The sequence below is a fragment of the Dicentrarchus labrax genome, unplaced genomic scaffold (assembly GCF_905237075.1).
Source record: "Dicentrarchus labrax unplaced genomic scaffold, dlabrax2021, whole genome shotgun sequence".
Lineage (NCBI taxonomy): Eukaryota > Metazoa > Chordata > Actinopteri > Moronidae > Dicentrarchus > Dicentrarchus labrax.
Genome location: NW_026136705.1, coordinates 26,668,243 through 26,693,079, shown reverse-complemented (window position 1 = coordinate 26,693,079; position 24,837 = coordinate 26,668,243). Strand labels below are relative to the sequence as shown.

The window sequence follows — 24,837 nt, the reverse complement described above, 5'->3', positions numbered from 1 at the left end:
AAATGAAGGAAACGCTTGTGTGGTGCGCACTTGCCTCCTCCTCAGCACTTGGCTCAGGGCTCTTGATAGGACTGGACAACTGGCTGAACACTGAAGACTGCCTGCTGCTACTCTGAAAGAGGGAGAGAGGAAGAAGAGATTGTCAGACTTGAACAGAAAATAATAAACCTCTGTCATCGGACCACTAAATACAATGCATGACATCATCTTGATCCTTGAGCTGTTCAAGAAAATATAAAACCATGTTTTCAATTAAAATGTTTGCTTTTGACTCACATTAAATATTAAACCAGGTCAGGTATATCTTGATTCAGCCTTGAAACAGCCAAACCTTTAAGTATTTACTAGTAAAATGAATGGATTGGAACTGTATGCACTTTCAATTCAATTTAAAATACTTAAGTTGTCTCCCAAGGGGAAATTTAAGGCAACTCAGAAAGTGCATAAGTATCATGGCGGATGGAGGGAGAAATGTGGTTATTTATAGCAAAGTTAGTGACGATGTTAAACCAAAAATAGCTCTTAAAACATGCGTTTCACTTCTGTATCAGCTGGGTGGAGGCACCGTAAAGAGTCCTTTAAAGAGTGTCAACTGTGACACAATGATGTCAAACATGGACTCCAACTGACTGACTGACACATTTGTGAAATGAGAAAAATGCAGACTGAACTCTGAATTGTGTTCACAATCTGACATAACTGTTTTGTTGCCATGGCTTGACACCTGAACTCGACTCGGACTTCAGTCCTAAAATCCAGACTTGAAACGTCACTTAACTTGAAACTTAAAAAGCAAAAATGTGTTTGATGTTTTGACCTGGTAAATTCTCATAACAAGAGATAAATGTAACTGCAATGTGCGTATAGACACCTGACTCCAATGGGGGTTTAAAGACTAGAGACTTGACTTGGACTTTTCTTGCATGACTTTCTCTGCTAGGCTCAAACGCCGACTCATACTTGCCTTGGATGACCTATAACTTGGACCTAAAAACGGCTCTGGTTGTTTCTGATTCTACCTTTGAGCACCACATGGAAGTACAACAAGACCTCAGAGAATGTTACTGTCACTGCCTCCAGCGCTCTGATCTCTGTTTACTGTTCTTCTCCTGAAATTCTCCTCAAACTCTCAATACAATGTACAATGTGTGCAAATCCCAGAAGTTGAGAAGCTGGAATAGGGAAATGTCGGGCATCTCTGTTTGAAAAATGACTTTAACGATAAATTGCTTTATCAAAACTGTTAATTTTCCGTCAATCAGTTAATCTTTTCAGCACTACTAAGCCAACTGGTGTTTAATAGAAGTCAAAACAGTGCGCAAAACAACATTAAAGCAACTCTCTCTTGATTTACATTTACAGGCTGCAATAACAGATGTCACTGGTATATACTGTACTATATATGGATACCCTCCAGCCAATCAGAGTGCAGTATTCTTGCAAAGCATGTCACATTTTCAACAGTGAAATATAAGTTACTGAATTAATAAATCAAGGTCATTTTGAGTCTCTCAGACAAGCAAGAACCCTGCTGTCTAACCGCTGATTAGTGCAATCGAATTCAGCAGAGGTGATCCAACCAGGTTCAAGAATGTTTGTCTTCAAATGTAAGGGTGTGCCCTGTCAGCAGACTCATACTGGGTGTGGCACCGCTTCCCTATCAAACACACCATGAGAGTTTAGCTCAGAGTGCAATGACTGAAACCGCAGAATTAACTTGAATTAGTACACTATCAGGCCAACAAGCAGCCAAAAGGACGTTCCAGAGGGAATCCTGACGTACTCTGCTGCAATCGATACTAGAAAGAGAACAAATAAAACCAGAAGCTGAGGAAACAATATTTTTAGAGGCAGAGGAGGACGATGTGGGAGAACAGATATTATTCAAATGTTTTTGAACACAGCAGAGACCTTGTTTAAACCATCCCAAGGGCGAAGGCCAATGTATTCAGGAAGTGATTATTTAGCAGAGCAGGAAGGAGTCTGCTGGCAGGACTAGACGGGCGCTTAAAAATGAATCAATAAGGAGGAAGAGGCAGATAAACCAGAGCTGTGAGCGAGCACGGTAACAGGTGGCGAACGCTGAGGCCTGCAGCACAGTTATCTTTAACAATGCCACATTGTGTCTTGGCAGTGACATGAGTTTCATTAAATGCTGTGAGAGGATGACGTTTACTAGAGCTCATTCTGTCAAGGAGAGAAGTGGTAGCCAAATCCTTAAAAGACACTTTAAAACACAATTACTGACAAATAAATGTTTGATGTCCACACCAATACAGCACCCTAGTTTCAGTACCAATATCAAAACATTACATACAAGTGTAATTGAAAAACAACCAATCGGAGTGATAAGATACAAACTGTATGTAATATGTCCTGTAACACAGTGTGTCATTCTATATTGCATGTTCTCCTTTATGTAATAACAATGTCTGCTCTTCACCACAGGTGGCACATGAAAAGTCTTCCACACTGCCAAAAACTGTCCATCGCATTCATCCATCTCTTTCTAATTACAGGCTGTAAAAGTTCAAAGCAGTGTGTCAGAATTAAGAACTCATCACTGAGCGGGAAACATGCTTACACTGGGAATGCGTCTGTTTCTGGCAGTTTCTGTTTACATGCAGTCGATCACTTTTCTTGCTCTGTCAACTGAAACTTATTGAGACTGACAAACTACTGAATGATCTGAGATGCTTAACAGCCCAGATGCAGTTTGAGACAGACACTTAAGAGACACTCATGAAATCTGGGCAAAGACCATCAAGTCTGGTCTAGGACTGCACAATTAAATCAAAATATTACTGATATCGCAATATGGCCAAGTGAGATATCCAATGCAATTTTTTGATAAGGTAAAGTGTGTAACAGAACAGCATTACAATGAAGTACTGTAGTTCTGCAAGGATGACCTGGCCTATAAGTTCTCCAGATGTAAGAAAACAAGTTTGTTTGGTACAGACCACAATATCATCATAGTTTTAATTGTGTTTTCCAGTGAATTCAGTAAATCTGAAGAAATAATACCATAAAACTGTGTCAACTTTAGGTTATTAAAATCTTACACTGAACAAAAAATATAAGTTATCGTGTTTACATTCTGCTTGGGGTCCCCAAAAAAAGTTTTGTTCCAGTCTCCCTTATAATAATAATAATAATAATAGTACTAAGAATAATAGTGGTTTTAACAAGCCTTTTCATGAGGAGAAGAACATGGGTCTCACCTCCAGCGTGCTCTGCTGTTGGTACAGCAGGTCGGACTCCTGGCTGCTGACGCTCAGGTGTGGCATACTCTGCAGGTACACCGGGGACACCATCTGCTGCTGCATCATAGGCTGCTGCACGAAGACGTAGGACTGCTGTTGCACGGCCTGCTGCACGGGGATGTAGGACTGCTGCTGCACCGGCATGTAGGACTGCTGCTGCATCGGGACCAGGTAGCGCACCGTCTCATAGCCGTTCATCGGGGACACCGACCCGGCCGAGGACACCGACCCGGACGAGAGCACCGACCCGGACGAGAGCACCGACTGGCCCGAGAGCACCGACTGGCCCGAGATCATCGACCCGCCCGAGAGCACCGACCCGCCCGAGATCACCGTGCTGGCCATCGGCTCAGGAGAGGCAACTTTCATGGTCCGGTAGGTCGTCGTCGTTTTCTGGCTCGACTGGACAGACATCTTGATTGAATCGGAGCGGATCAGCTCAGACCCCCCACAAACCCGAGAGAGAAAAAGAAAATCCAACAGAAGAAAGCTGGAAGTTACGCAAAGCGAATAAGTGTCTGCGGGGTAAAACCGCGCAGTGTTCCTCGGGGTTGTTTTCCTTTGATGGGGGGTTGGGGGGGGGGGTTTCAGCGGTTGCGGAGCGGAGAGGTAAGCCGACCCAGTTAAACTTCCTCCTCAGCTGGACAAACTAGAGAGGAAAGTCCGGTTAGAGGAGTACATGGAAACCAAGTGCGGAGGGCGGCGCTCTGCTCCTCTGTATGCAAATAGTGGGAGGGTTCCGAGGAAGACGCTGCCAATACAGTTTCACCTGGTTGCTCTGACAACATGGGCACACAGGTGCAAATATGTAACGGTGGCAGTTTGGTTTCCCCCTTGGAGTGTGAGTGTGTGTGCGTATTTATTCCAGGTGGCTCTTTCTCCTAACACACGCAGGTGAATTAGACACTTTAAACTAAATGTAAATGTTCTGCTGCTTTTAATAAAGGGTTTGCATGTACATTTCCATTGTCATGATTTGCTGTCAGGGGTAAACAGAAGTGAAGATTTACTGCTACCTGTAGAAAATACAGTAGGTGACGTAAAGGTAGAGAAAGGTGCTGAATCTGAGGCAGCCGCTAGGGGGGAGACAAACAGCCGCTAAAGAGACAGACAGAGAGCAGTTACACTTGTCTTTCTTTCAACACTAAAACATGTTTTATCTGCCATATGTTTGTATTTATGTGTTCCCTATGTATTTATATGACTATGTATGTATGATTATGAATTTAAACATTTATATGTATGTAGGCATATGTGTGTTTATATATTTGGTTGTTTGTGAAGATATATAAGATAAGATGTTCCGTTTTTGATCCCCCGTATGAGAAATTCAAATCAGACACAAAGGCACAAGGGAATGTAGTACAAAAAATACATTAGTGTAAAAGTACAATAAAGAATCACAAAATAAGAGTATTATAAAATATAATAGAAAATGTAAGCACTTTGTGACTGTGTGTTATATAAATAAAGCTTAACTTACTTATTTACTTACTGACGAAGATTTTGGTTGCATAGGCATTTACTCAGTTATGTCCAACAGTATATTAATAAAAGATGCTGAGGTCATATGCTATATACTAAGTGAGAGTGCTGGAAGAAGTTCTGCATCTTTTACTTAGAAATAGCAATATCACATTGAAGAAATACTCTGTTACATTTTAATTACTTAATAAACTGCCAGGTTGCTTGTGAATTTACCCCCCAGGATCAATAAAGTTTTACCTTATCTTAACCTATAATAATACATCATCAACATTTATTTATTGTTCACGTTTTGCATTATTAATCTTGTACATTGTATACATGCGTAACACTGTCATATCCACCTATAGGCTATAAAAGGAAACCAATGATTTCATATTTATTCCAGTACTCTTTGCACTCAACATTACACAATTTTCTTCTTGCTGACAAATGTGAGTGTTGTTGTTATACTATTTAATATTTATATATCTACATAGTAGTTAAATGTCTACATTTGTCGAGCTTTGTCCTTGTTTTTTAGCTTTATATTTCTGTGTACTGAGAGTGTAGGCCTACATACTTGGCCAAAAAGCTGAAATAGTAAAGTGCAAGTCCTTTAAAACTGTACTTAAGTAGCTACAGTACTTGAGTAATGTAATTTGAAATAATATCCATATTTTGACTGTTTTTTTGTATTATATATCTCATAATGTTTAGCTTATATTTGTGCATGCCGGCTTACTAAAATGCACAGAGCCATTATCAATGTTATTGATTACACATGTGCTCTGCTGGCTGTGATAACTCAACATATCTGCTGCGGAGGGGGAAAAAAATCCTGCGCGTCTGAACTGTACTCTCGCGATACGCAGCGAGAACTGGTAACGCAATTTAACATTGAATCGAGGAAGCGTCTTTTATTTATCGGACACAATAATGGCTGCTACCCAACAACACCGCTGCGCACTGAACGCTCCAGTCGACATTGGAGGGTCACCGGTGTTTTTGTCGTCGTCCTGAAGCCGCCATTACCTCCGGTGAGAGATAATAAACCTGACTACCCTAGCAACGCAGCGTTGTCAACCGTCGTTTGTCGCCTGCTGCTTGGCATCTTGTTGCCCTTCAGCTCCGTTTGTTTCCGCTATCTCTTTTAATTCTTTTTTTTTTTTTTGCGGCGAAAACATACAAGCCGCCACCAAACTCCATTCTAAAAAGACACAATTAAACGTCGCAACGCTTCTCGGTTGACGTATGTGAATGTTAAATGTCGTCTGCTGACATTTTGTGAATGTGTAGCATTCAGTGTTCAATTCGGGGTGGGTTAAAATTCACCAAGCAGTGTTTTAGTAAAAGAAAAAATATATACATTGTAAACCTTAATCCCTCCCTGAAACCCACATTACCGAACAGCCTGTACGATTTTTTTTTTTGTAAATAACTGTTCTTATGAGATTCAGATAGTTGCTTAATGTATTGTGATGAAGCACAAACACAGAGATCACTCTTAAAACGCTGAATATGTGAATAGAGATTAGCGATTACGTGGCTGTAGCCTCTCTGGTGGGTGATTCAGGCAGCATCTGCTTATTCATCTGCTCATTTCATTCATTTATCTGCTCTAAATTACTTGTGTTTCATTCTCTGGTGCGATTGTACTAGACATTTCTAAACAATATGCTGGTTATATAGAGAGAGCTCGTTTAGTCAACCAATGCTAAGCAGCTAAAAACCACATGTCATCTGCACTGAACCTCATCTCTGCATATATCCATTCGTATTTGTCACCGTTTAGGGATCATAGTGTATGTATATTTCACATATATCATCTAGTGTGTGGTGTTTTATTCCTTGTTTCAGCATGGAATTATTGTGGAATTATATTAAACATTTAATTTGACCTGAAGCATTTGCTAAACAAGCTGCGTGACATAATCTTCTAATTATATTCATCATTTTAATTGCCAATAAGTCTACTCTGTTAGGCCTGCTGGGTAAACTGCAAGGTTTACTTGATTAACCCCATAAGACAGAATGTAAGATTTTGTTGTGAAGTAAATGTCTTTGTCAGGGAAGCAGCCGCCTGCTGCTGCAGCAGGAGTTATATAATCCAGCCTGTCTGCCATCATGCTCTCGAATAATCCTGCAGTCATCCGCTGTGCTGGTTATAACAGAGGATAAGACCCCTAAGATCCCTTCATACATGTCAACTCTATCTTTTTCCTCTCTTTAACGCTATCAGTAACATTTTCTCCACCACAAATGTGTGCTTTTTAAAGCTTTTTCGCGTGTGGAGATGACCTAAAGTCAGTCCAAAATTACAAATGCATCCATTGTTTATGCACATAATGCCATTATTTTCTATTTTTAATGCAGTGTGTTTATTTTTATTTTTATTAAGATTACTAAAACGCAAGGCTGAATTCGGAAAACATTTTTCCAGATGTAAGATATTTTTTTCTAATATATGCAGGGTAAATGTAACTACATACGGTTTCACTGTACAGTTTTTTAGAAACATTCTCACCGAAGGTAATTTGATGTATATTGATTACAGTGTAACAAGGGTTCCCTTCAAATTAAATGAATGAATTGTCACACAGTTTACTTTGATTGATTGTCCAGTACAAACATTCATCAGGGTATTGCAATAAAGTCACTTATTTCCTTTGTGGTGACCTCTGCTCTCTCCTTAGTTCCTTCCCTGGCCTGACTGCCTACCCACAATGCACTGCCAGAGGGTTTTGTGTGTCTCTGACAGACCGACATAACCATCGCTGCTGCCAATTCACCAGCCAGTCCACATCACAGCAACAACACAGCTGAAAGGTAGCTCACCATCTGACTTATTTAACTGTGTGACTGCGTGTCTCTTCTACACTGCTGCTGTAATCTGGTAAAAGTAGATATTTATGGAAACGGGTTGCAGAATGAAAGTGTTTGAAAGTGTAGTTTTCTGTTAATAACTCCTTTGTGTAGATGTAATCATGCAGAAACTTCTCTTCTCTTTTTCCAGGTCTTGCCCTGGTTGATCTTGTTCATTGTCTTACTGAAATCATGTCTGGCCCAGGGGACTTACCAGGTCGGTATTTCTTGCAGCTGAAGTCATGAACTTATAGTCTGGATCTGTGTTTCATGGTTAGGGCTGGGTCACTTTGTTGTCAATGAAAGGAGAGCTTAATGCTACAAAATACAATGACATTTTCAACAACGGTGTACAGTTTGGGAACGCCTCTTCCTGTTTTCCCAACTTTGGGATGAATTCAAACGCTGACCGTGAGTCAAATACTGATTAACATGTCGCGTCACACACATAACAGGATCGCACAGATTGTTTTGTCTCTCGCAGCAGACAAGTTTGAGTATACTGGGAGCTCAAACAATTACACATTCACACTGTGAGTCACACTGACTCACACATCGTTTAAAGGTATCTATTAATATCTCTGAACCACTGGCTCTAAAAGTCCCACAGCTAAGTCTTACTGTGTCCTGATTTTGATCATGTTTGGCCTATGAAGTTTACACCAAACAAAATAACATGCATACACGATTTTCATTGGATTGTTTGCCAATAAGGAAAATGTTGAATATTGACAACCTTACAGGACCTGTTGTTTGTTACCCTTTGAGATCATATTTCCACAAATAGTTAATAAATTACTGGAAAAAACCTTTTTAAAAAGTCATTACGCTGAACCTTCTCCTCAACTGAAAATTCAATCATTTATTATTGTGTTAGTGTTACTGTGATACACTCTCAGCAACAGAAAGATAAAGCTGTTGTCCTTTTGTGTCTGCAGCCCTAGAGGGGCCCGGGGATGGGCGGGATGAAGCTTCCCATTGGGATGACCCGACGAGCCCTCAGCTACGACGATAACCTGGAGGCCCCCATGTCCACGCCCCCCCACGACATCAGCATCAACAACCTGTGGAGACGACCCGTCATACCGGAAAGGAGGTTCTCGCACCTGGCTGAGGTGAGACGGGGGACTCAGCAACACACGCACACAGCTGCTTTACTATTAACTTATCTGTTGCTTCATCAAGAGGAAGAGTGTGATGCAGTGTGTATATGATGATGGTGTGTTTTTATCCGCCAGGAGGATGAGACTGGTGCTGTGAGTCAGTCTACAGGGCCGGACAGCGCCCCCTCCAGGTCACCAAGTGTAGTGAAGGCCAAGGCCTCCTCCGTCATCATGAATTCTCTCATCACCAGTATGTTACATAACAGTTTTATTGACTTTGATCAGATTTTGTGGATATTTGATTTCTTTTTTTATTACATAATACATGTCAATATCCATATCAATCGATTTGTAATCACCAGGATTCAGGTTCCCCCTCAACCTTATGAGCTTCTTAAAGCCACCTTCTAATGCTACAGGGATTTGAATGTTTGCTATTTAAAAGTTAAACTGCTGCTTTCAACAATTATTTAAAAAAAGGTTTCTCTCCATTTCAGAGCAGACACAGGATAGTGTGTACAAGTTTGAGCAGAGGGTGGGTCTCACTGACACCAGCTACACACCCCACAAAGGCCTCACCGCTGAGGAGACGAGACACCACCACCGGATTCCAGAATCCCTACATGTAAGATACACATGTAAACACACAGATCACAGTATACATGTACAACCAGGATGTTCCCATTATACTCCCCACTAGTCTGAAGTTTTTTATGGGCTTTATCAAAGAGTGCCTGTAAGAAGTAATTATAAAGGGATTTGCCAATTAATTGCCGACTAGCAGCCAATTAATACTTCTTTTGTGAGTCCAGAGTTCTGGTCCATGAAAGTCAAATCTACCGCTTTGTTACATCTACAATTTTACTTTAGAGTGAAGCCTGTTTTGTTGTTGCTTTTTAGAAACTGCAAATCCAGAGCATGGAGACCAGAGAAGAGCGGCAGACCTCCTCCACCCAGTCCACTCCATCCAACACACCACACAGCTCTCCAAAACAACAACGCAGGTACACACATACACATACACAAGGATTATCCACCGTCCTGTGGTCTAAATCCGGTTTAATATTAAAGAAGCACTGGCGAATCTATAACCTGGTCAAGTATAAACTCTTGTGTTTGTGTAGGGCCTGGTTCGGCAGTACAAGCTCAGAGGTCAGCGGTAGCTCCACCAACAGCAGTGTAGACCTGGGAGACGGAGGAGGCGTGGTCGAGCGGTGGAGCGTGTTTGGGCCGCGGCCGCTTGTACAGAAGTCGACCTCTGACCTGGGATCAGAGCACAACACAAATGCAGGTAAACAGCATTGCCTCACTGTGGGGCACTAAGTGGACTTCTCTTGAGTAATAAAGTGCCTGAATGTTGGTTTGTTGTGCGTGAACAAAACCTCAGAAGTGCTCCCTCTTCACATTATGCAAATAATCTGGCTCTCTTTTTGTTTATGGGTTGGCAGCCCAAAGTCCAATGGTACCTTTTTCTTTTTTTACCCAACAAACAAAGAAACCAAACTAAAATTGGAAACATTTAAAAATAACCTAAAATCAATCCCAGTAAACACCTGGTGTTTCAGGTGTAAAGACACTTGGTGAATGGTGATATTGTTTTTTTTCCCCATATAAACAGGATTTGGGTTAATGGGCAAACAAATGACCTTCAGACTGATAGTAAACACTGACCAAAAGTTTGAGCTAACAGCGCCGTGCGTCTGTTCACATATTGACTATTGCCAATAGTTACGCAGTTTTTTTTTTTGCATCCCAGTGATATAAAAGATCAGACACAGTCACTGACAGCTACTGAAGAACATTAAGATTTTCACATGTGGGACGATTCAGACTGTTTGGAAACCATCAAAATCTTTTTTCCAGGATGACTTTAGGTAGGTCCTTTAAAAAAAACTAATAGAGGTTTGTGTGGAGCTTAGTTTGAGGATGGAAGGAATACATTCTGTATCTCATCTCTCAGCTCAAAAAAGGTTTCAAATAATTGATTGATATCATTCACCTTATGACAGGAAACTCGCAATAACCTGTGTTGTATTTTTTTAATCTACATTAACATGCATAACTGGATAGACGTTGATAATTTCAATAGGAGGTGCTGCAGTAAAATAACAGCACTAACAGAATATGTTCATTAGTAGCAGGGATTCCTTATTGTAACTAGAATACACAGAGACCTAAACAACACATATTTTTAATTTAGGGAGTAATGGGAAAACGTTTTTTGTTTGAACAGATAATAGTATATAAGGCACTACGGCCCTCAGACTAAAGAGGAAAGCACTGGTTTCAGACTTTATCAAGGCATTTATTGGCATTCCCGGATACAATCTTATCAAAGTACTGTATGAATATATATACAACTGTTAAGAAAGGTCACAGTTTTAACTGAAAAGAGTAAAACCTTATAATAGCACTTTTCAAAATCAGGCTTAAAAAAATGCTTCTGAGTTACAAAAAAGCATTTGAATAAATATTTCAACATAAGACAAGCAAACATTGTTAAAGAAAGAACAAATCACTGCAAGGAAGAATCAATGAAATACCTCTGAGAATAAAAACACATAAAGGGAAGTTTAAAAAAAACATTAGAGAATATAGTTGTGTGTGCGTTACCAATGGACACAAAAACAAAAGTATAATATTTGAATCAATTGAGTTTAATTTTAATTATGTTTTTTTTAAAGCATGCATGAACTTCTCTTTACTACTAGTATTTACTTTTCCATTCTCTGTGTTCCTCCTCTATGGTGATGAAATAACCGGGTCTCCTTAGTGGTCAAATCTGGGTCACTGTGCAAACTTCATGTTAAACTGTCAGAACATTAATCCTTTACCAGCGTGTTGAACAATCCAATAATACAGTGTGCTAGACGACATTCGAGAGCACAAGCATCCACCAACAGTCCTGTTTTCCTGCTAAACCCAAATGCACCATCTGCATCACTTATTTTAATATGTTCCCTTACACTATTAAACAGTTTTTGAAGAGTTGGAATTAGGTTTCATTTAAGTTTGAATATAAAAGTTTACATCTGAAGTCCATTTTATTTAAATCCTTTTCTTTCCTGTCTTCCTAGCAGGCTTTGCCCTGCAGGCGTACCGTGGTGCCCAGAAGCCCTCCCCCATGGAGGTAATGAAGTCACAGACCACGCGTCTGGGTGACAACCCTGCTGCTCAGGCGGCGGCCCCTCCCAAAATGGAGATTCCCACAGTAGAGGGTCGACGTCAGGGAGCTCGACCACACAAGATCAAACACAGAGACATGAACATCCTGACGCCCTCTGGCTTCTAACACGTCACATGACATCAAAGCTGCACGTCACTCAGACGCTAAAGGTCCCATAAAATGAAAACTTCTCTCTCATATTGTTACACAACTTATTGCCACTTTAAAGATGTGTTGAAAGTCAATTTAATACATTTTTTTAGACAGAATCATTTAATCTTCAGCTGCTTTCAAATGTTAACGTCTTGCCCCCGAGATGGCATTTCCATCCAGTGAATCTGGGGTGAGCAAACTGACCCCTTCAAATATTTACTTTTATTACAACTTTGGTCTGATTTTTGTTGTTTTGTACATTAATAATAACACTACTCAAGTCAATCACTGACATCTGGAATAGCGACAATATTGTTAGAAAGATGTCATATGAGATGGATTGTAAACAAAGTCCCAGGTTAGAGAAGAAAACAAGGAGGAATTGAAAAAGTGTCTGTTGTCCACAGCCATCATAGTTTACAGACTTCCTGTGTCAACTTTGACCTACTGTAACTACTGTAGTTGTATGGTTTTCCTGTCAAAAGAGATGTGACGCTTCATTTCAGGTGTGCTAACTGGTCTGTTTCCTGCAAACAAAGTGGATTAGCTAATCTGGCTAAGCTGTTAACAACCTGTAGGATCCTCTGACTGTTGCTTCTTGCCCCACCGGGCTTTGTTGCGTCAGTGCCAGCGTGTTCTCAGAACTCAATTTACTACTGATGGTCAAAACCACAAAAGTAAGACCCAGGTTGTGTTGTGGAATTATACTTGAAGCTAACTGCCGCTAGCTACGAATGCATAGGCTTGAATTTATGTGCCAATTTGCAACATCCTCAATATTAGTAGCACATTTGTCTGCTGACGAAGGCTCCAAAGTATCTGCTCTTCATTGTGCCGGTCAGGACATTTCCCTCGTTCTTGTCTTCCTCTTCAGTAACAGTCAGTTTTGGAAGGAAGCAGCTATTATCAGTGTCCATTTTGCAGTCTTTTTTTTTCCATGTAAAAACTACATTAAACCTAAATCTGAAAGTCATTTTATGGGACCTTTTTAACAGCAGCACCAACATTCAGATAACCATTGTACTGTCCACCATCTTCGCCACTGAAACAATTCTGGATAAAAAAAAAAAAAAAAAAAGTAGTTTCACATCTGCACTTCTTTGTGGCATTTACTGTGTTGCTTGGCTGTAAAATCAAACTCTCTGTGATCCTTCACCCTTTTAACTGTTACATCCAGTTGCAGCATGCTGACATAAACATGGGCTCAAGTTAACAAATTCAGCATGTATCAACCTGAGTCCAGATAACCTGGCGGACCACTGACTGACAACTTTGCCCAGCTGAAGGTGAAGGTGAAGATGAAGGTGACCCTGATTGAAAAGGATATCCCTGTAAATGCACTTTATCCCCACTCTTCCCACCACAGAGACTAGCTCTATTATCTGCTCACCAGGGTGCAAAGTAATGTGATAAAAAACCTCCTCTGCTTCAGAGTTGATAGTCTTTACATCCTGTCTGTCTCTTTTTCATTGTCTTCTTAAAGGGGCATTTCACTAAGCAGGGTGGGATTAATACGTCTAACAAATGGCTTAAGTGTAGTTTAATACGAATAAAACCAACAGAACAAAAAAGATCCATAGAAAATTGTACAAATTTTGTCTCAGGAAATCTTGGAAATTTGGCAGACTCCTGCTCACTGAAACGTTCCATTTGTTTTGCATTATACTTTTGTGTGTTTTAATGTAGAGATTAAGATGTTTTTTTTTTTTTTATCTGCTACTGTAGCAACAAATTTTGTTCCTTGTAGGATCAGAAGAAAAAAAATGCCCACCTGGTGTGTGCGTGTGTGTGCAGAAATCAGAGCTACATGTGACTCAAGACTCAAACATTGACATGGTCCAGTGTTTCCATTACTGGAGTCAAAACAGAGAAGTTAAAAGAACCAAAAAGAAGAAGAGGTTTTGAACCTCTTTTAAAGGTTCGGTGTGTGAGCTCTGTTTTTTTCTACCCATGGTCACATATGAAGGATTCCTGTTTCTGTTTCTGATGAGTTTTGGTGCTTAACTGACTGAAGAGACCACTGGTGTGCACACTGGCCACATCCTGCAGAAACCTTGTGTCACTCAGAAAAAGGGAAACACCTTGCCTTACAATAACATAAAATGACTGAAATACAGGGTTTATTTTAGAAGTGCTAGCTTACTGCTAATAAATGCATATTCATACAAGGTCCCTGCAAGAGTGTGTGTGTGTGTGTGTCTGTGTCTGTGTGAGAAGCTTCAAACTGCTTAATAAGCACTATGATTCACCTGTTAAATGAAATGTAGGGCTGGTCGTTGTTGTTATTGCACTTTCATTATTAAGTTGGCTCGTGATCTGTGTATTGTACCACAGCAGTGGAAGAGGTTGTCTGTTTTATGGGGTAAATATTTCAAATGCAAGTAATTTGCCACTTGTAACTGCTGTGGTGTCAGTCAAATGTTGTCAGTTTTCTTTTCATCTTGACAAACGATCTTAAAGCTGGACAGAAAACACACTCTGCTGTCAGCAGCTGTAAATATTAAATGAATATGACTGTTTCTGCTCTGTTCAATTTTGTTGTTACCTAGTTTGTGTTCACAAGTGCTCTGTGTTTAAAGTGACGCTGTTCCCTTTAAATCTCTCCCTGACTGAAGTATCACATCTGTATGGTAGTGTGAGTCTATTACAGTTTCTGTTTCTGTTCCACATTTTTCCCAGTGGATGTTCAGAGACATTTTCTTTGATTTGTATAGTCTCTGTACTGTTTTCTTTTTCTTTGCCTCAACAGTTTGAAAATTGAGAATAAATGTTACATTTCCATCAGAAAAACAAAAGTCAAAAGTGTCTTCTTTTTTTTAGAGCAGATTGGCATCTCCACTGTTTCCTTCCACTGAGTTTGACCAAGCAGAACAGTTATATTAAACTGTCTGCCATGTGAATATTCCCTGTGGATCTGTAGTCATTTATTTCAGCGTGTAGACATCAGTTCACCATTCAGTAACAAAAGGTCTCATCTTATTTTTTCTACAGCACGTAATTAAGAATAAAGAAAATCAGGTTTATCTCAATAATAATAATAAACAAAACTGCTTCCTCAATGGAAGGTATATAATGTCCTTTTTGGCATTTAGCTCACTGTTCCTCCATCATCAGTCGGAGAGGAGCTTTCTGCCGGTCTTATCCTCCACATCAGTCACATTTAACAGAATATTGTGGACAAACAAAACTGAAATAAGTCAGCTGTTATTTTCAACCTGTGTATTCCAGAAGACAATCTGATTTTACAGTCAACAATCCCCACTAGACACATGAATGTTCAAAACTGACAAATACACTGAAAAGATTCTTTGATTGAATTTTCTGTGAACGAGGATTTAAAGTTTATTTTTCAGGTAAAGTGTAACAGTGTTTTATTGGGAAAGCATTTTCATGCGGAGTGAACAGAACTTCTGGTATCTTTATTTGTACACTTTCAGTCAACAAAATTATCTTCACCTAGAATCTGTTAGAGATGCAGTTTCATTCTAAATGAATTCCTGCAAAGCAAGTCAGTCTAGTTCCTGAAAAAAAACAAGTAATTTAGTATAGTAGCAAGTCCATATCTTATTGTTAACAGTGGTAGCCAGTTGGAAAACATCCAGGGGATTCTGAGGTCTTTATCCTAAAGTAAACCAGATTGCTTTAATAATGCATATAAATCCCTCCATTTATCACAGCAAAGATAAGATGCAATGCTGCATTTTGTTCACAGCCAGAACTCCCACTGACTTTGGTCAGAGCTGAGCTGTGAACAACCGACCTTAGGACACCTCAGGGTTGAGAAATCTTGTATGAATTTCCCACATGAACTTCAAACTAAAAGGATTGTACATCAAGGATTGTCCTCGGAGACTATTGAAGTTCTTTGAAGTTGAATGCAGACAACACAACTTTGGCTAGGATTTTCTTGTCCTAGATACATTTTGGAGATCTGAGACTGAAACCCATGGAGTCGGAAGAGAATCCACGTTATTTCCCATCCCAACAATTTGTCTAGTTTGAGCCTCTTGATCTTGTCCTGAGATGCTACAACGTTGCAAATGGAGCATTTTTAATTTTATTGTAGCCAAAAACAGGTTACATTTGTTCCTGGGGACAAATCTGAGACAGTCTGGGCAGTACCCAATAAGATTGTCAAGAAATCGGCTTTGGGGAAAAATGGAGGTAGAAAACACTCTAAAACAACACATGGCTTCGAAGAGGGCAAATACCCGTGCTAGTGTTCCCTTGCGTTATGTGTACTGACTTTGAGCTGGAATCCCGGCATCATGCACTCCAGTCGCAGTTCTCTCTAACTAACTAATAATCTTGCAATCATCTGAGATCCGTTGTGTGGGTTGTGAACCCCCATATCAACATGATAATAGTCAGTGTGAGCAGTACAGCAGTTCTGAAACCTTGAAAGTCCAATAGTTCGGACAAGCTTTTGGTTTCCAGTACTCTTCTAGATCTTTGCTGTTCAGGAACAGCTCAGAATGGCGTTTGGTTTCTCAAAGGAGACTTGGTTTTATGTGGAATAATACCTTGTCCCAGGCTTCCTGGAAAGACACAGCTTGGTAACTGGTTTGCGTAAAGCAGGAAGAGACTTAAGCGTGTCCCTCTGTTGCTCCAATAAACCAATCAAACAGCCCACGATGGGGAAGTTATATTCAATGCACAGGTGAAGGAGCTTGCCAATGGAACTGCTCCTCAAATTCAAACTTTCTTGCCATCTTCTGGTCACCATGAACTTAACCAACCTGGCTTGAGGCTAACTGGTTGAAATGACACACAACTGTCTTGTATTTAGGTTGTCTTCTGGACTGTAATAACGCTCTGTTTTTCTTCATGATGTGATGCCTTCACCGCCTTCCTTAATGTTGGATCTCCTATCAAGAGTCATCCATCCCTTTCAACAAGCTCTGTGAAACAAACCCTCCCTTCTTTTTTATTCTCCTCTGACCTATCCATGCACTTCAAAGAATTCCTCTTTCTCTTTTTATCTTCAGAGACTCCCTCCTCCTCTTCCGCCTTCGTCTCCTCCTCTTCTTCTGAACTCTCCATACATCTGGAAGAACATCTCCATCTCTCTCTGCAGCGTGGAGTTTTGGAGGTCAGCATCAGCTTTGGCTTGTTCCATGTTGCGAATCTTGATCTCAGCAACACTTTGGCTACGCTTCTGCTGCTCAAGACTGACCCGCAGTACTGCAACCTGCCGCTCGAGGACGTCATTACAGCGCTCCAACCTGCAGTACACACACAAATTTCGTGCAGACTGTACACAGGCTTACACAACAAACCCTAGCTATATGTTGCATTTGTGATAAATCAGTTTAAACAAAGGCTACTTTAAGTATTTATTGATCTTCCCTAAGTTTATCACACAAGTTGGTTTGTATTGATTCAGGCTACTGTTAATGGTAACTGATTCTGACTTGCATGTACAGTAAATGGTTTCAGAAGCTAAAAGCATCTACAAATACTTCCTATTTTGGATAGTTTTCCAATCCACAATTCGAGATGTAAATTCAGTCTCCATGGTGTAACTAAGCAAAACATTTTTGTCTGTTTAAAAATCTCCTTCCAAAACCATTCCAAAGAAATAACAGCGTTCACTTTGGTTTAGGTTCTTCTATAGTATAGAAGAACCTAAACTGGAAAACCATTCCTTTAAAAGAAAAGGGTATTCCCAACCTGTTGCTATGAGGTTGGAACACACTGTGGTCTAAAATATTATTGAATGCAGTAGGTTACAATTTCCCAAAATTGGAAATAAGGGGCTTAGACTAAAGTAGGAGAAACAGTCACAGGGGTAATCACATATGTGCACATAATGTATCTTTGGTACCATTTTTTTTTAATAATGCAGTGAAGTAAGAATTCTAATTATTAAAATGTCAGCGTTTACAAAAGCATTTAGATACCACTGACTAAACAAGGCATATCCCAATGCCAAAGAACACTAGGATTTTAATACTCAACTCTAAAGTACTGGATGTGGGTGAATAATGTTTGGGGGACGAGAGGATGCCATCTTCCTCCTTGTGCTGGTGTCTCACCTCTGTATCCTGGCCTGGTACTCAGCCTTCTGCTGGGCCATCAGCTGCCGCAGCTCATCCAGACGTGGGTGAGCATCCCCGGGATGTGACTGAGTCTCAGGATCATGGAGGTCTGGAGGAGCAGAGGGGAGGAATACCTCTGAGCTGCCTGTACTCAGAGGGCTGAGTATAGAACCAGAGGCTGGGGAGTTAGGGTGGATGTAATCATCATCATCCTCATTGTCATCTTCATCCTCATCATCACTGTCATTGTTTTGGCCCTCTTGTTCCTCTTTATGACTGTTTTCCTCTTTTCCTACCTGACTTGAAGGCAACCATTTAGGTCGCTTTGGTGAGATGTCAGGACTAACCATGGCCACAGCATCACCGCTCTCGTCCAATGGTAGAACCTCGCAGGAAGACCAGGAAGAGGAGGAGTTCCTTGTTTGCCCTGCCTCCTCTAGCTCCACCTCCACTTCACAAGTTCCAGTATGGCCTCCCAGATCATTGGTTTCAAGAAGTCCACCAGTGACATCCTCTATTTTCTGACTTTGAGACACTCTGTCCAGGTTATCATAGGCAGAAAGGGGGCTGTCCTCCTGAGCCTCACTGCTGCCTGCGCTGGCTGTTTCTGGCACTGTTCCCTCTTCCTCTGCACCACCAGAGCTCCAGAAACCAGCACCTGCCTCTGCTGGGGTTGGCCAGGCCTTTGCCCATCCCATGGGCATCGGTCTGGACTTGGAGCTGTCAGGTAGTGGATCTTGAAGCTGGAGGCTGGTTGTAGAGGCTTGAATATTTGTAGCTGATGGTCCTTGGTGAGCGTGGTGCTGGTGATAATCTATGTTGGCTTGGTGCTGACTGGAGGAGGGCACGGGGTAAAAGCAGTTCTCGGGGTGGGAGGAAGTGTAGCGATGGCCGAGAAGTCTCTTCTGGCCAGAGGACAAGTTTGATGTGGCAGCAGCAGAGTAGAAACAGCTATAGATGGCAAAGAAAGGGAGGTATGAGTCTGTGAGATGTTTGTATTGCAAATTTCTGTGAGAGCGGGTGTGTTGTACCTTCTGTTGTTCTGTGCATCTGCGGCGGCCTGTCCTGGCTCTCTAGAGCGATCTGCAATGAGAGGCATAGACAGCTGGCGGAGGCAGGGTGACGGGTCGAGATGAGGCTGCCGCAGAGCACTTGGTGATGCACGCGAACCACAAGGTGGACGGACAGAGATGGACGGGGGGACTTTGGCGAATAGAGACTCATGCTCTCTGATCAGCTCCAACATCAGCACCTGAACCAGTGTTGCACCTAGGACACAGATAGAGATCAGAGTGTGGACTCTATACTCAGCTTGGATTCACATTGGTTAAAATGGAGACCCAGTTTTAATAATAATTTTATCTGCAAAAACACTGCAGCATAGTCTTCTTTCCATTTGCCATCATAGGTTCAGTATTTTCCAAACATTAATTACACTGCTTGTGTTTTACATCTCATCTCATCTCATCTGCTGTGCAGCTTGTATGTTTACCTCCCATGATGCTTTGTGGGTCTTCAGCTTTGGCTCGGAGGATGTTTGGCCCAAACACAGTGGCCAAGTTCTGGCTGCTCATCTTGTTACTGTTGGAGTAACTCTGGACCTCATTTAGAAACCTGCACAGACAAGATAAATACTTGAATGAAAAGCTGGCCAGAGACTGCCATTATAAATAACAAGGTAGCAGGGGTCTTACTGGCAGATAAAGTTGAGTAGATTGAAGTTTGCAACTGGCAACTCACGAAGAAGATTCCTCAACTCCCCCATACCCTGATAAAGGAAGAAGAGAGAGGATGGGAGTCAGGAAGGGAGAGATAAAAAAAACACAAGGTAAGAAGGGATGTTTTTTTTCTCCCCGCATTGGTTCCAACATGCTAAATGTTGTTAATTTACTGCAGGGGAGTAAAAGTGAACACGCTACATTATGCAATGCTTAAAATATACAATTTAAAGGTACCCTGTATTTTGACCACTTAAGGTATCAAACAGAAATCTTTTGATGAATGTTTGTCATAGAAAATAAAAAACAAAAAATGCAGGTTTTAAAGAATAGCTGTGCAAAAGTTTTTTTTGTGAAGGCTAACTGACAAACTGTAAGAAATTCTAAAAGTAAAGAAAACTATGTTTGTGCCTTTAAAGGGTCACTTCAACATCAGTCTGAAAACAGTGTCCTTCTGAAACTTTCAGTCTATTTTACCTCTGACCACTCGTAGCAACACTGATAAGTGTGGTGGGGTTTAGTAAGAAGGGTGTTCTGCTGCACCTGTAAATACACCCAACAGTGATGTCACTGGGTCCTTTAGTACACCTGTACATCACTGCAGCAAGGTGAGTTAAACCACTGAAGGTCAGCAAAGACAAAACTTTCAGGGTGTGTTAAGTTGCTCTTTAACTAATGCCGTGTTTGACAGTGTAGTGTACAGAGCTGCAGTTACCAGCGCTCGGTCACTCGACAGCTTCTGACCACAGAGCAGGAAATCCTGGTAGCGGCTGTAAGGAACCAGAGGCTCCGGCAGTTGCCTGAGGTAGAGCTTCAGCAATGACGCCACCGTATGGACGTCTGTGCTGCTGCAGGCAAAACACACAGCAAGCTGACTTACTCCGAAAACCCTTTGAAGAACACGTGATCAAGAAACAGTACAAGCAAAAAGCAGAGGTATTGTACCTGTCAAAGGACGGTCTCTCCCCTGCATCAAAAGCCTCCTGCAGCTCTTTGACTAGACTGGCCTGTCCTGACTGGCGAAACAACCCCACTTCATGCAGGCCACGCTCCCGGATGAAGGTCACACACTGCTCCACCACCAGAGGAACCAAACGCACTCCATAACGTCGCTCATACAGCACCGTCTCCTCCAGACGCTGACCAAAGACCCCTGCAATGGAGGAAGATTGTAATGATTCTCTCTGGAGCCCAGGGTCCACCTCTTCCAATCACAAACAAGATGAATGGTCTGGTAAAACCTTTTACATAGAATTAAATTTATTTATTTATTTATTTTTTGCCTGTAGAAGGCACATGACATATCACCATATACCATACTTCAACAACAGCTGTCTGCTGCAACATTAGCATGGTTGCTTGTGTGAATTATGTGAATTCAGGGAAGGAAACACCAGCAGGACATACGAGAAAGCATCTAGAGCGTGTGGGTTTGTGTGTGTATTCACTGTGTGTGTATACCTGTGAAAGGAATCCAGACTCCCTTGTTGAGGCTCTTCAGCCACTCGTCACCCTGACCGGCGCTGTTAGATAGGAAGAAATACGAGCCTGGGCTGGCCAACACGTCTCTGTTACCTGCACATAATGCACAAACATGTATTTTTAGGGGGCTTGCCTAAGTCAGGTCTTAGGTTCTTATAAATAAATATATATAGTAAGTCTGCTGACCAATACAATGACACAATGCTTCAAAGCCATTGTTGCAGTGTGTTTTTGATGTTTTACAGACATAATGCATGTTCTTTTTAACATATTTGACCATTACAAAAATGAATCATATCACCATTTTCTGATATACCAGAGACAACATGTTGTATTAACAAATGCTAAAATGTGAGGACAGTGTCATATTTTGTTATCTAGCTTCCCTTGGAATATTAATCTTGTCTGAATAGAGCTTAATAAAGTGACACCACGACTAAAACTAAAAACTAAAATTTGACATGGGGACACCCAGCACCACGTCAAATATGTATTAACCCCCACTGTGCTCGAGATGGTGCATAGACTCGTTAACACACTTTCCTCTCTTCTCCCCCATATCCCATCATGCTCCACTGTCTGTCCTCCTCAAAGTCACATCAAACACACATAGACACATACATGTATGAGGCACATACGTACACACACAATGTCACCTTAGATAGAAGCATAAAGATCCTGAGTCAGCATTTAACAGATGTCACTTAAGGGCAACACACACACACACACACACACACACACACACAACACAAACACAAACACACACAGCTAGAGTTCTGGAGGGATTAAAAGATAATGTGTTGATGGTGTGTGTGTGTGTGTGTGTGTGTGTGTGTGTGTGTGTGTGTGCGTGTGCGTGTGCGTGTGCGTGTGTGCGCGCGTGTCTCACCTTTGTGGCCTGTACTTTCATGTTTCCAGGACTTGAAGCAGCTGAGTCCCATGCTGCAGTGCTCCTGCTCCGGTTGCTATGGTAACAGTTGTAGATGCAGTGCAAATTACACACGGCGATGTGAATATTTTTTAGAGAATTGGGAAAGTTTAGAAGGTGAGACAGCAGTGGTGCATGAAAACTGCATCACTGTTTTTTTCTCACACTTTTAGGTCCCAGAGTCCCAGTTTGAGCCAGTAGAACTTAGACAAGCTCTCGGTTGATTTATGGCAGACGTATGGCCTTAAAGAGTTACTCAAGTAGTGGATAGATTCATAGTTCCTTGGTAGATGTTTAAAGTTAAGTTTCTGGTGAATAGTGTCTTATAAGAACTTAAAAGAAAGGTTCTTTATGAATATAGTGCCTTAATAAGAGATTCCAGTTGAATAATCGTTCTCATAGAAAGGTGGATTTTTAAAACCCTTTAAAAGAGGGAAAGGAGAGTGAATATTTGAACCTTAAAGTGGGGTTCTGGGTAAATACAGTATCTTGTAGGAAATTAAGCCTTAAAAAGGGATTTCAAATAGACATTTAAGACATTTAAATTTAGGTGGAGACTTTTGCTTGGAGAATATAGGACCCAACTGATTTAGTTATTAAGCTTTAAAAGAAGTTCTTTCCTGGTGTTGATGCTAACCTCAAGTTAGTCTCGATGGCTAAAGGCTTCAAGAAAGGATCATGGTCGATACAGAGCCTTTCCTATGATTAAAAAATGGCTCCTCCTTGATTATATGTCTTAAAGAGAGGTTTTTGTGGATGTGGTGCCGTACAGAGAGTTTTTAAACAAAGGGAGGGGTATTAGATAGGTAAGCCTTAAAGGGATATCTTGGTTGATCAGCTTTTAAGAGTTCCTGATGGATTTGGAGTCACAGAGAGAGAGAGAAGTCCCACGATGCTGCAACCTTGCCCAACCTCATCAAGCTACTACTCTTCTCGTATGATTCTTAGAATATATTTTCCTGCTGTCCTCGGAAATCTCCATTGGCCTTGGATGCACAGACAGTTTCTTTCCACAAATTGAGTATTTCCAGCCTCCTCCTTGCAAGAGCCATCTCTCCAGAGCCCCTGAAAACACAAACTGGTTTCTCAATAATTCAGTTAGTTTGAAATGTTGCTCGTTGTAGAAGCTTCTTCTGATTGCATGGGTAGGATGAGTCTTCTTGGTAGAAACATCTCTTAAGCATCAGTCTTCACCACAAAGGATTTCAAATCATTTAGGCTGCATTTGTCCATTTCCAGACTTTGTGGAGAATGCACCCTTTCACACCCATGAAATCAAACTGCCTCCAGTCCACTAAAGCACCAGGAGTGAGATGTCAGATTTTTCTTCCTATCTTTGGAGCATTTCATGATGACTGTCTCACTGTATACAGGATCGGCATCATTACGTCGCTTTCTCTCTTTTTATATTACATTTTCTCTCAGTGGCTGACAAAAAGTAAAACTGTCCTGAAGGAAGGGTTTACCCTTTTTTTCTTTTTTCTTCCACCGGCCACGGAGTCAAACTACTCCAATGTCTATGAGGAAAGAGACGATCTCAGTATTCCCTTCAGCATCCTTCCTCCTTCCTTGTCTCCCACTCTGTCCTCTGCTTTATTAGCCCTTTAAGTGGACGCCCTGCTCCATTCCCTGAACACAGCCTACATATCTGAATGTCCACGTCTTCATCATCCCCGTCCCTCTTCTTCTTTCTCCTCCTTCTCTCCGTCCCTATTTCCTTTCTGTCTCTCCTCTTGTCTCTCTCTTTGTCCCTGTCCAGCACGTCCTTCTCTCTTGTTCCCACTATCCTCTCTCTCTCTCTCTCTCTCTCTCTCTCTCTCTCTCTCTCTCTCTCTCCATTTCCCAGCAGTGTGTGTGCCCCCTTGTTGCCCCCCTCCCCATTTGCCTCATCAATAACCATGCTCTGTGTATGTGTGTGTGTGTGTGTGTGTGTGTGTGTGAAGGCTGTGCATTAGGAAAATTGGTTCTCTGCGACGCAGCGCTGTTTTACCAAAGTAATCACAGCTGATGGTGAGAGAGAGAGAGAGAGAGACGGAGAGACATAGAGAAAGAGAAAGAGAAAGAGAGAGAGATGATCTGGCTCAAATTCTGCTGCTGCTGAAGTATGGTCTGCTGCAGCATACACACACAGACACACACACACACACACACACACTTCCACCATGATTCAAGTGGACATAAAAGCGAGAGAGGCTGGTCGGCCCAGTCAACTTTTGAACTCAATTAAAGTATGAGGAAGCTCTCTCTCTCTCTCTCTCTCTCTCTCTCTCTCTCTCTCTCTCTCTCTCTCTCTCTCTCTCTCTCTCTCTCTCTCTCTCCAGTCCAATTCAATAAGCCTCATTGGCCTGTACAACACAATATACAGTATACTGCTAAAGCTTTGTTAGGAATCAATATAAGCAAATATCAAATATTAACAGCTGTTCTGCCTACAGCCTAAAATATACTCCAGATATAACTGTATCACCAAAGGTATGCGTACATATGAACATTACAGCCATGTACTCATTGAACATGTTATATTTGGAACGTGGTTGCAGGGATCTGCTCCCATACAGCCACAACAACATGAGGTTCAGCACTGATGTTGGCTGATAAGGTGTCAGATGGGGTTGAGGTCAGAGCTATGTGCTGGTCACCATCATTTTCTG

The 24,837-nt window shown here is 41.4% G+C and overlaps 3 protein-coding genes across 6 annotated transcripts in view; 1 reads left to right on the top strand and 2 right to left on the bottom strand.

Annotated features, from left to right (window-relative positions):
• pof1b (POF1B actin binding protein) overlaps positions 1-3,939 on the bottom strand; it is a 32,508-nt gene extending 28,569 nt beyond the window's left edge. The window contains exons 1-2 of one of the 2 annotated variants that reach the window (XM_051402307.1): positions 3,225-3,939; positions 35-112 (exon numbers count right to left, since the gene is read on the bottom strand). In XM_051402307.1, coding sequence (XP_051258267.1) covers positions 35-112; positions 3,225-3,680 — 534 coding nt within the window. In that variant the 5' untranslated portion in view covers positions 3,681-3,939. The remainder of the gene's footprint in view (positions 1-34; positions 113-3,224) is intronic. The other variant, XM_051402308.1, reaches the window with a different exon arrangement.
• Positions 3,940-5,603: 1,664 nt separating this feature from the next.
• On the top strand, positions 5,604-14,812 carry LOC127364646 (putative monooxygenase p33MONOX). 3 transcript variants are annotated; one of them, XR_007885048.1, is made up of 10 exons: positions 5,604-5,770; positions 7,427-7,559; positions 7,747-7,812; positions 8,534-8,710; positions 8,834-8,948; positions 9,196-9,323; positions 9,599-9,702; positions 9,823-9,989; positions 11,776-13,935; positions 14,032-14,812. XR_007885048.1 is itself a non-coding variant. In XM_051402319.1 (9 exons), exons 4-9 carry the CDS (start codon positions 8,552-8,554, stop codon positions 11,988-11,990), a joined length of 885 nt encoding a protein of 294 aa, XP_051258279.1. In that variant the 5' UTR covers positions 5,604-5,770; positions 7,427-7,559; positions 7,747-7,812; positions 8,534-8,551; the 3' UTR covers positions 11,991-14,812. The 3 variants fall into 3 exon arrangements, 2 of the variants coding, with proteins under 2 accessions (XP_051258279.1, XP_051258278.1); XM_051402319.1 differs by having other exon boundaries at positions 11,779-14,812; XM_051402318.1 differs by having other exon boundaries at positions 11,776-14,812.
• A 603-nt stretch (positions 14,813-15,415) lies between these two features.
• LOC127364640 (rho GTPase-activating protein 24-like) lies at positions 15,416-23,886 on the bottom strand. The gene is made up of 9 exons (XM_051402306.1): positions 22,148-23,886; positions 21,238-21,351; positions 20,722-20,929; positions 20,492-20,624; positions 19,753-19,826; positions 19,551-19,672; positions 19,090-19,327; positions 18,056-19,009; positions 15,416-17,242 (listed from the first exon to the last, which is right to left on the bottom strand). The coding sequence occupies exons 1-9, from the start codon at positions 22,197-22,199 to the stop codon at positions 17,002-17,004; spliced, it is 2,136 nt and encodes a 711-aa protein (XP_051258266.1). The 5' UTR covers positions 22,200-23,886; the 3' UTR covers positions 15,416-17,001.
• Positions 23,887-24,837: the final 951 nt, after the last annotated feature.

Bases quoted from the DNA above. Each gene is read 5' to 3' on its own strand.
- LOC127364646 (XM_051402318.1), top strand. From the start codon at position 8,552: ATGGGCGGGATGAAGCTTCCCATTGGGATGACCCGACGAGCCCTCAGC. The intron at 9,324-9,598 runs GTAAGATACACA...GTTGCTTTTTAG, and splicing joins GGATTCCAGAATCCCTACAT to AAACTGCAAATCCAGAGCAT. The intron at 9,990-11,775 runs GTAAACAGCATT...CTGTCTTCCTAG, and splicing joins AGAGCACAACACAAATGCAG to CAGGCTTTGCCCTGCAGGCG.
- LOC127364640 (XM_051402306.1), bottom strand. From the start codon at position 22,199: ATGGGACTCAGCTGCTTCAAGTCCTGGAAACATGAAAGTACAGGCCAC. The intron at 20,930-21,237 runs GTATACACACAC...CCTCCATTGCAG, and splicing joins AGTCTGGATTCCTTTCACAG to GGGTCTTTGGTCAGCGTCTG. The intron at 19,010-19,089 runs GTACAACACACC...TGCCATCTATAG, and splicing joins GATGCACAGAACAACAGAAG to CTGTTTCTACTCTGCTGCTG.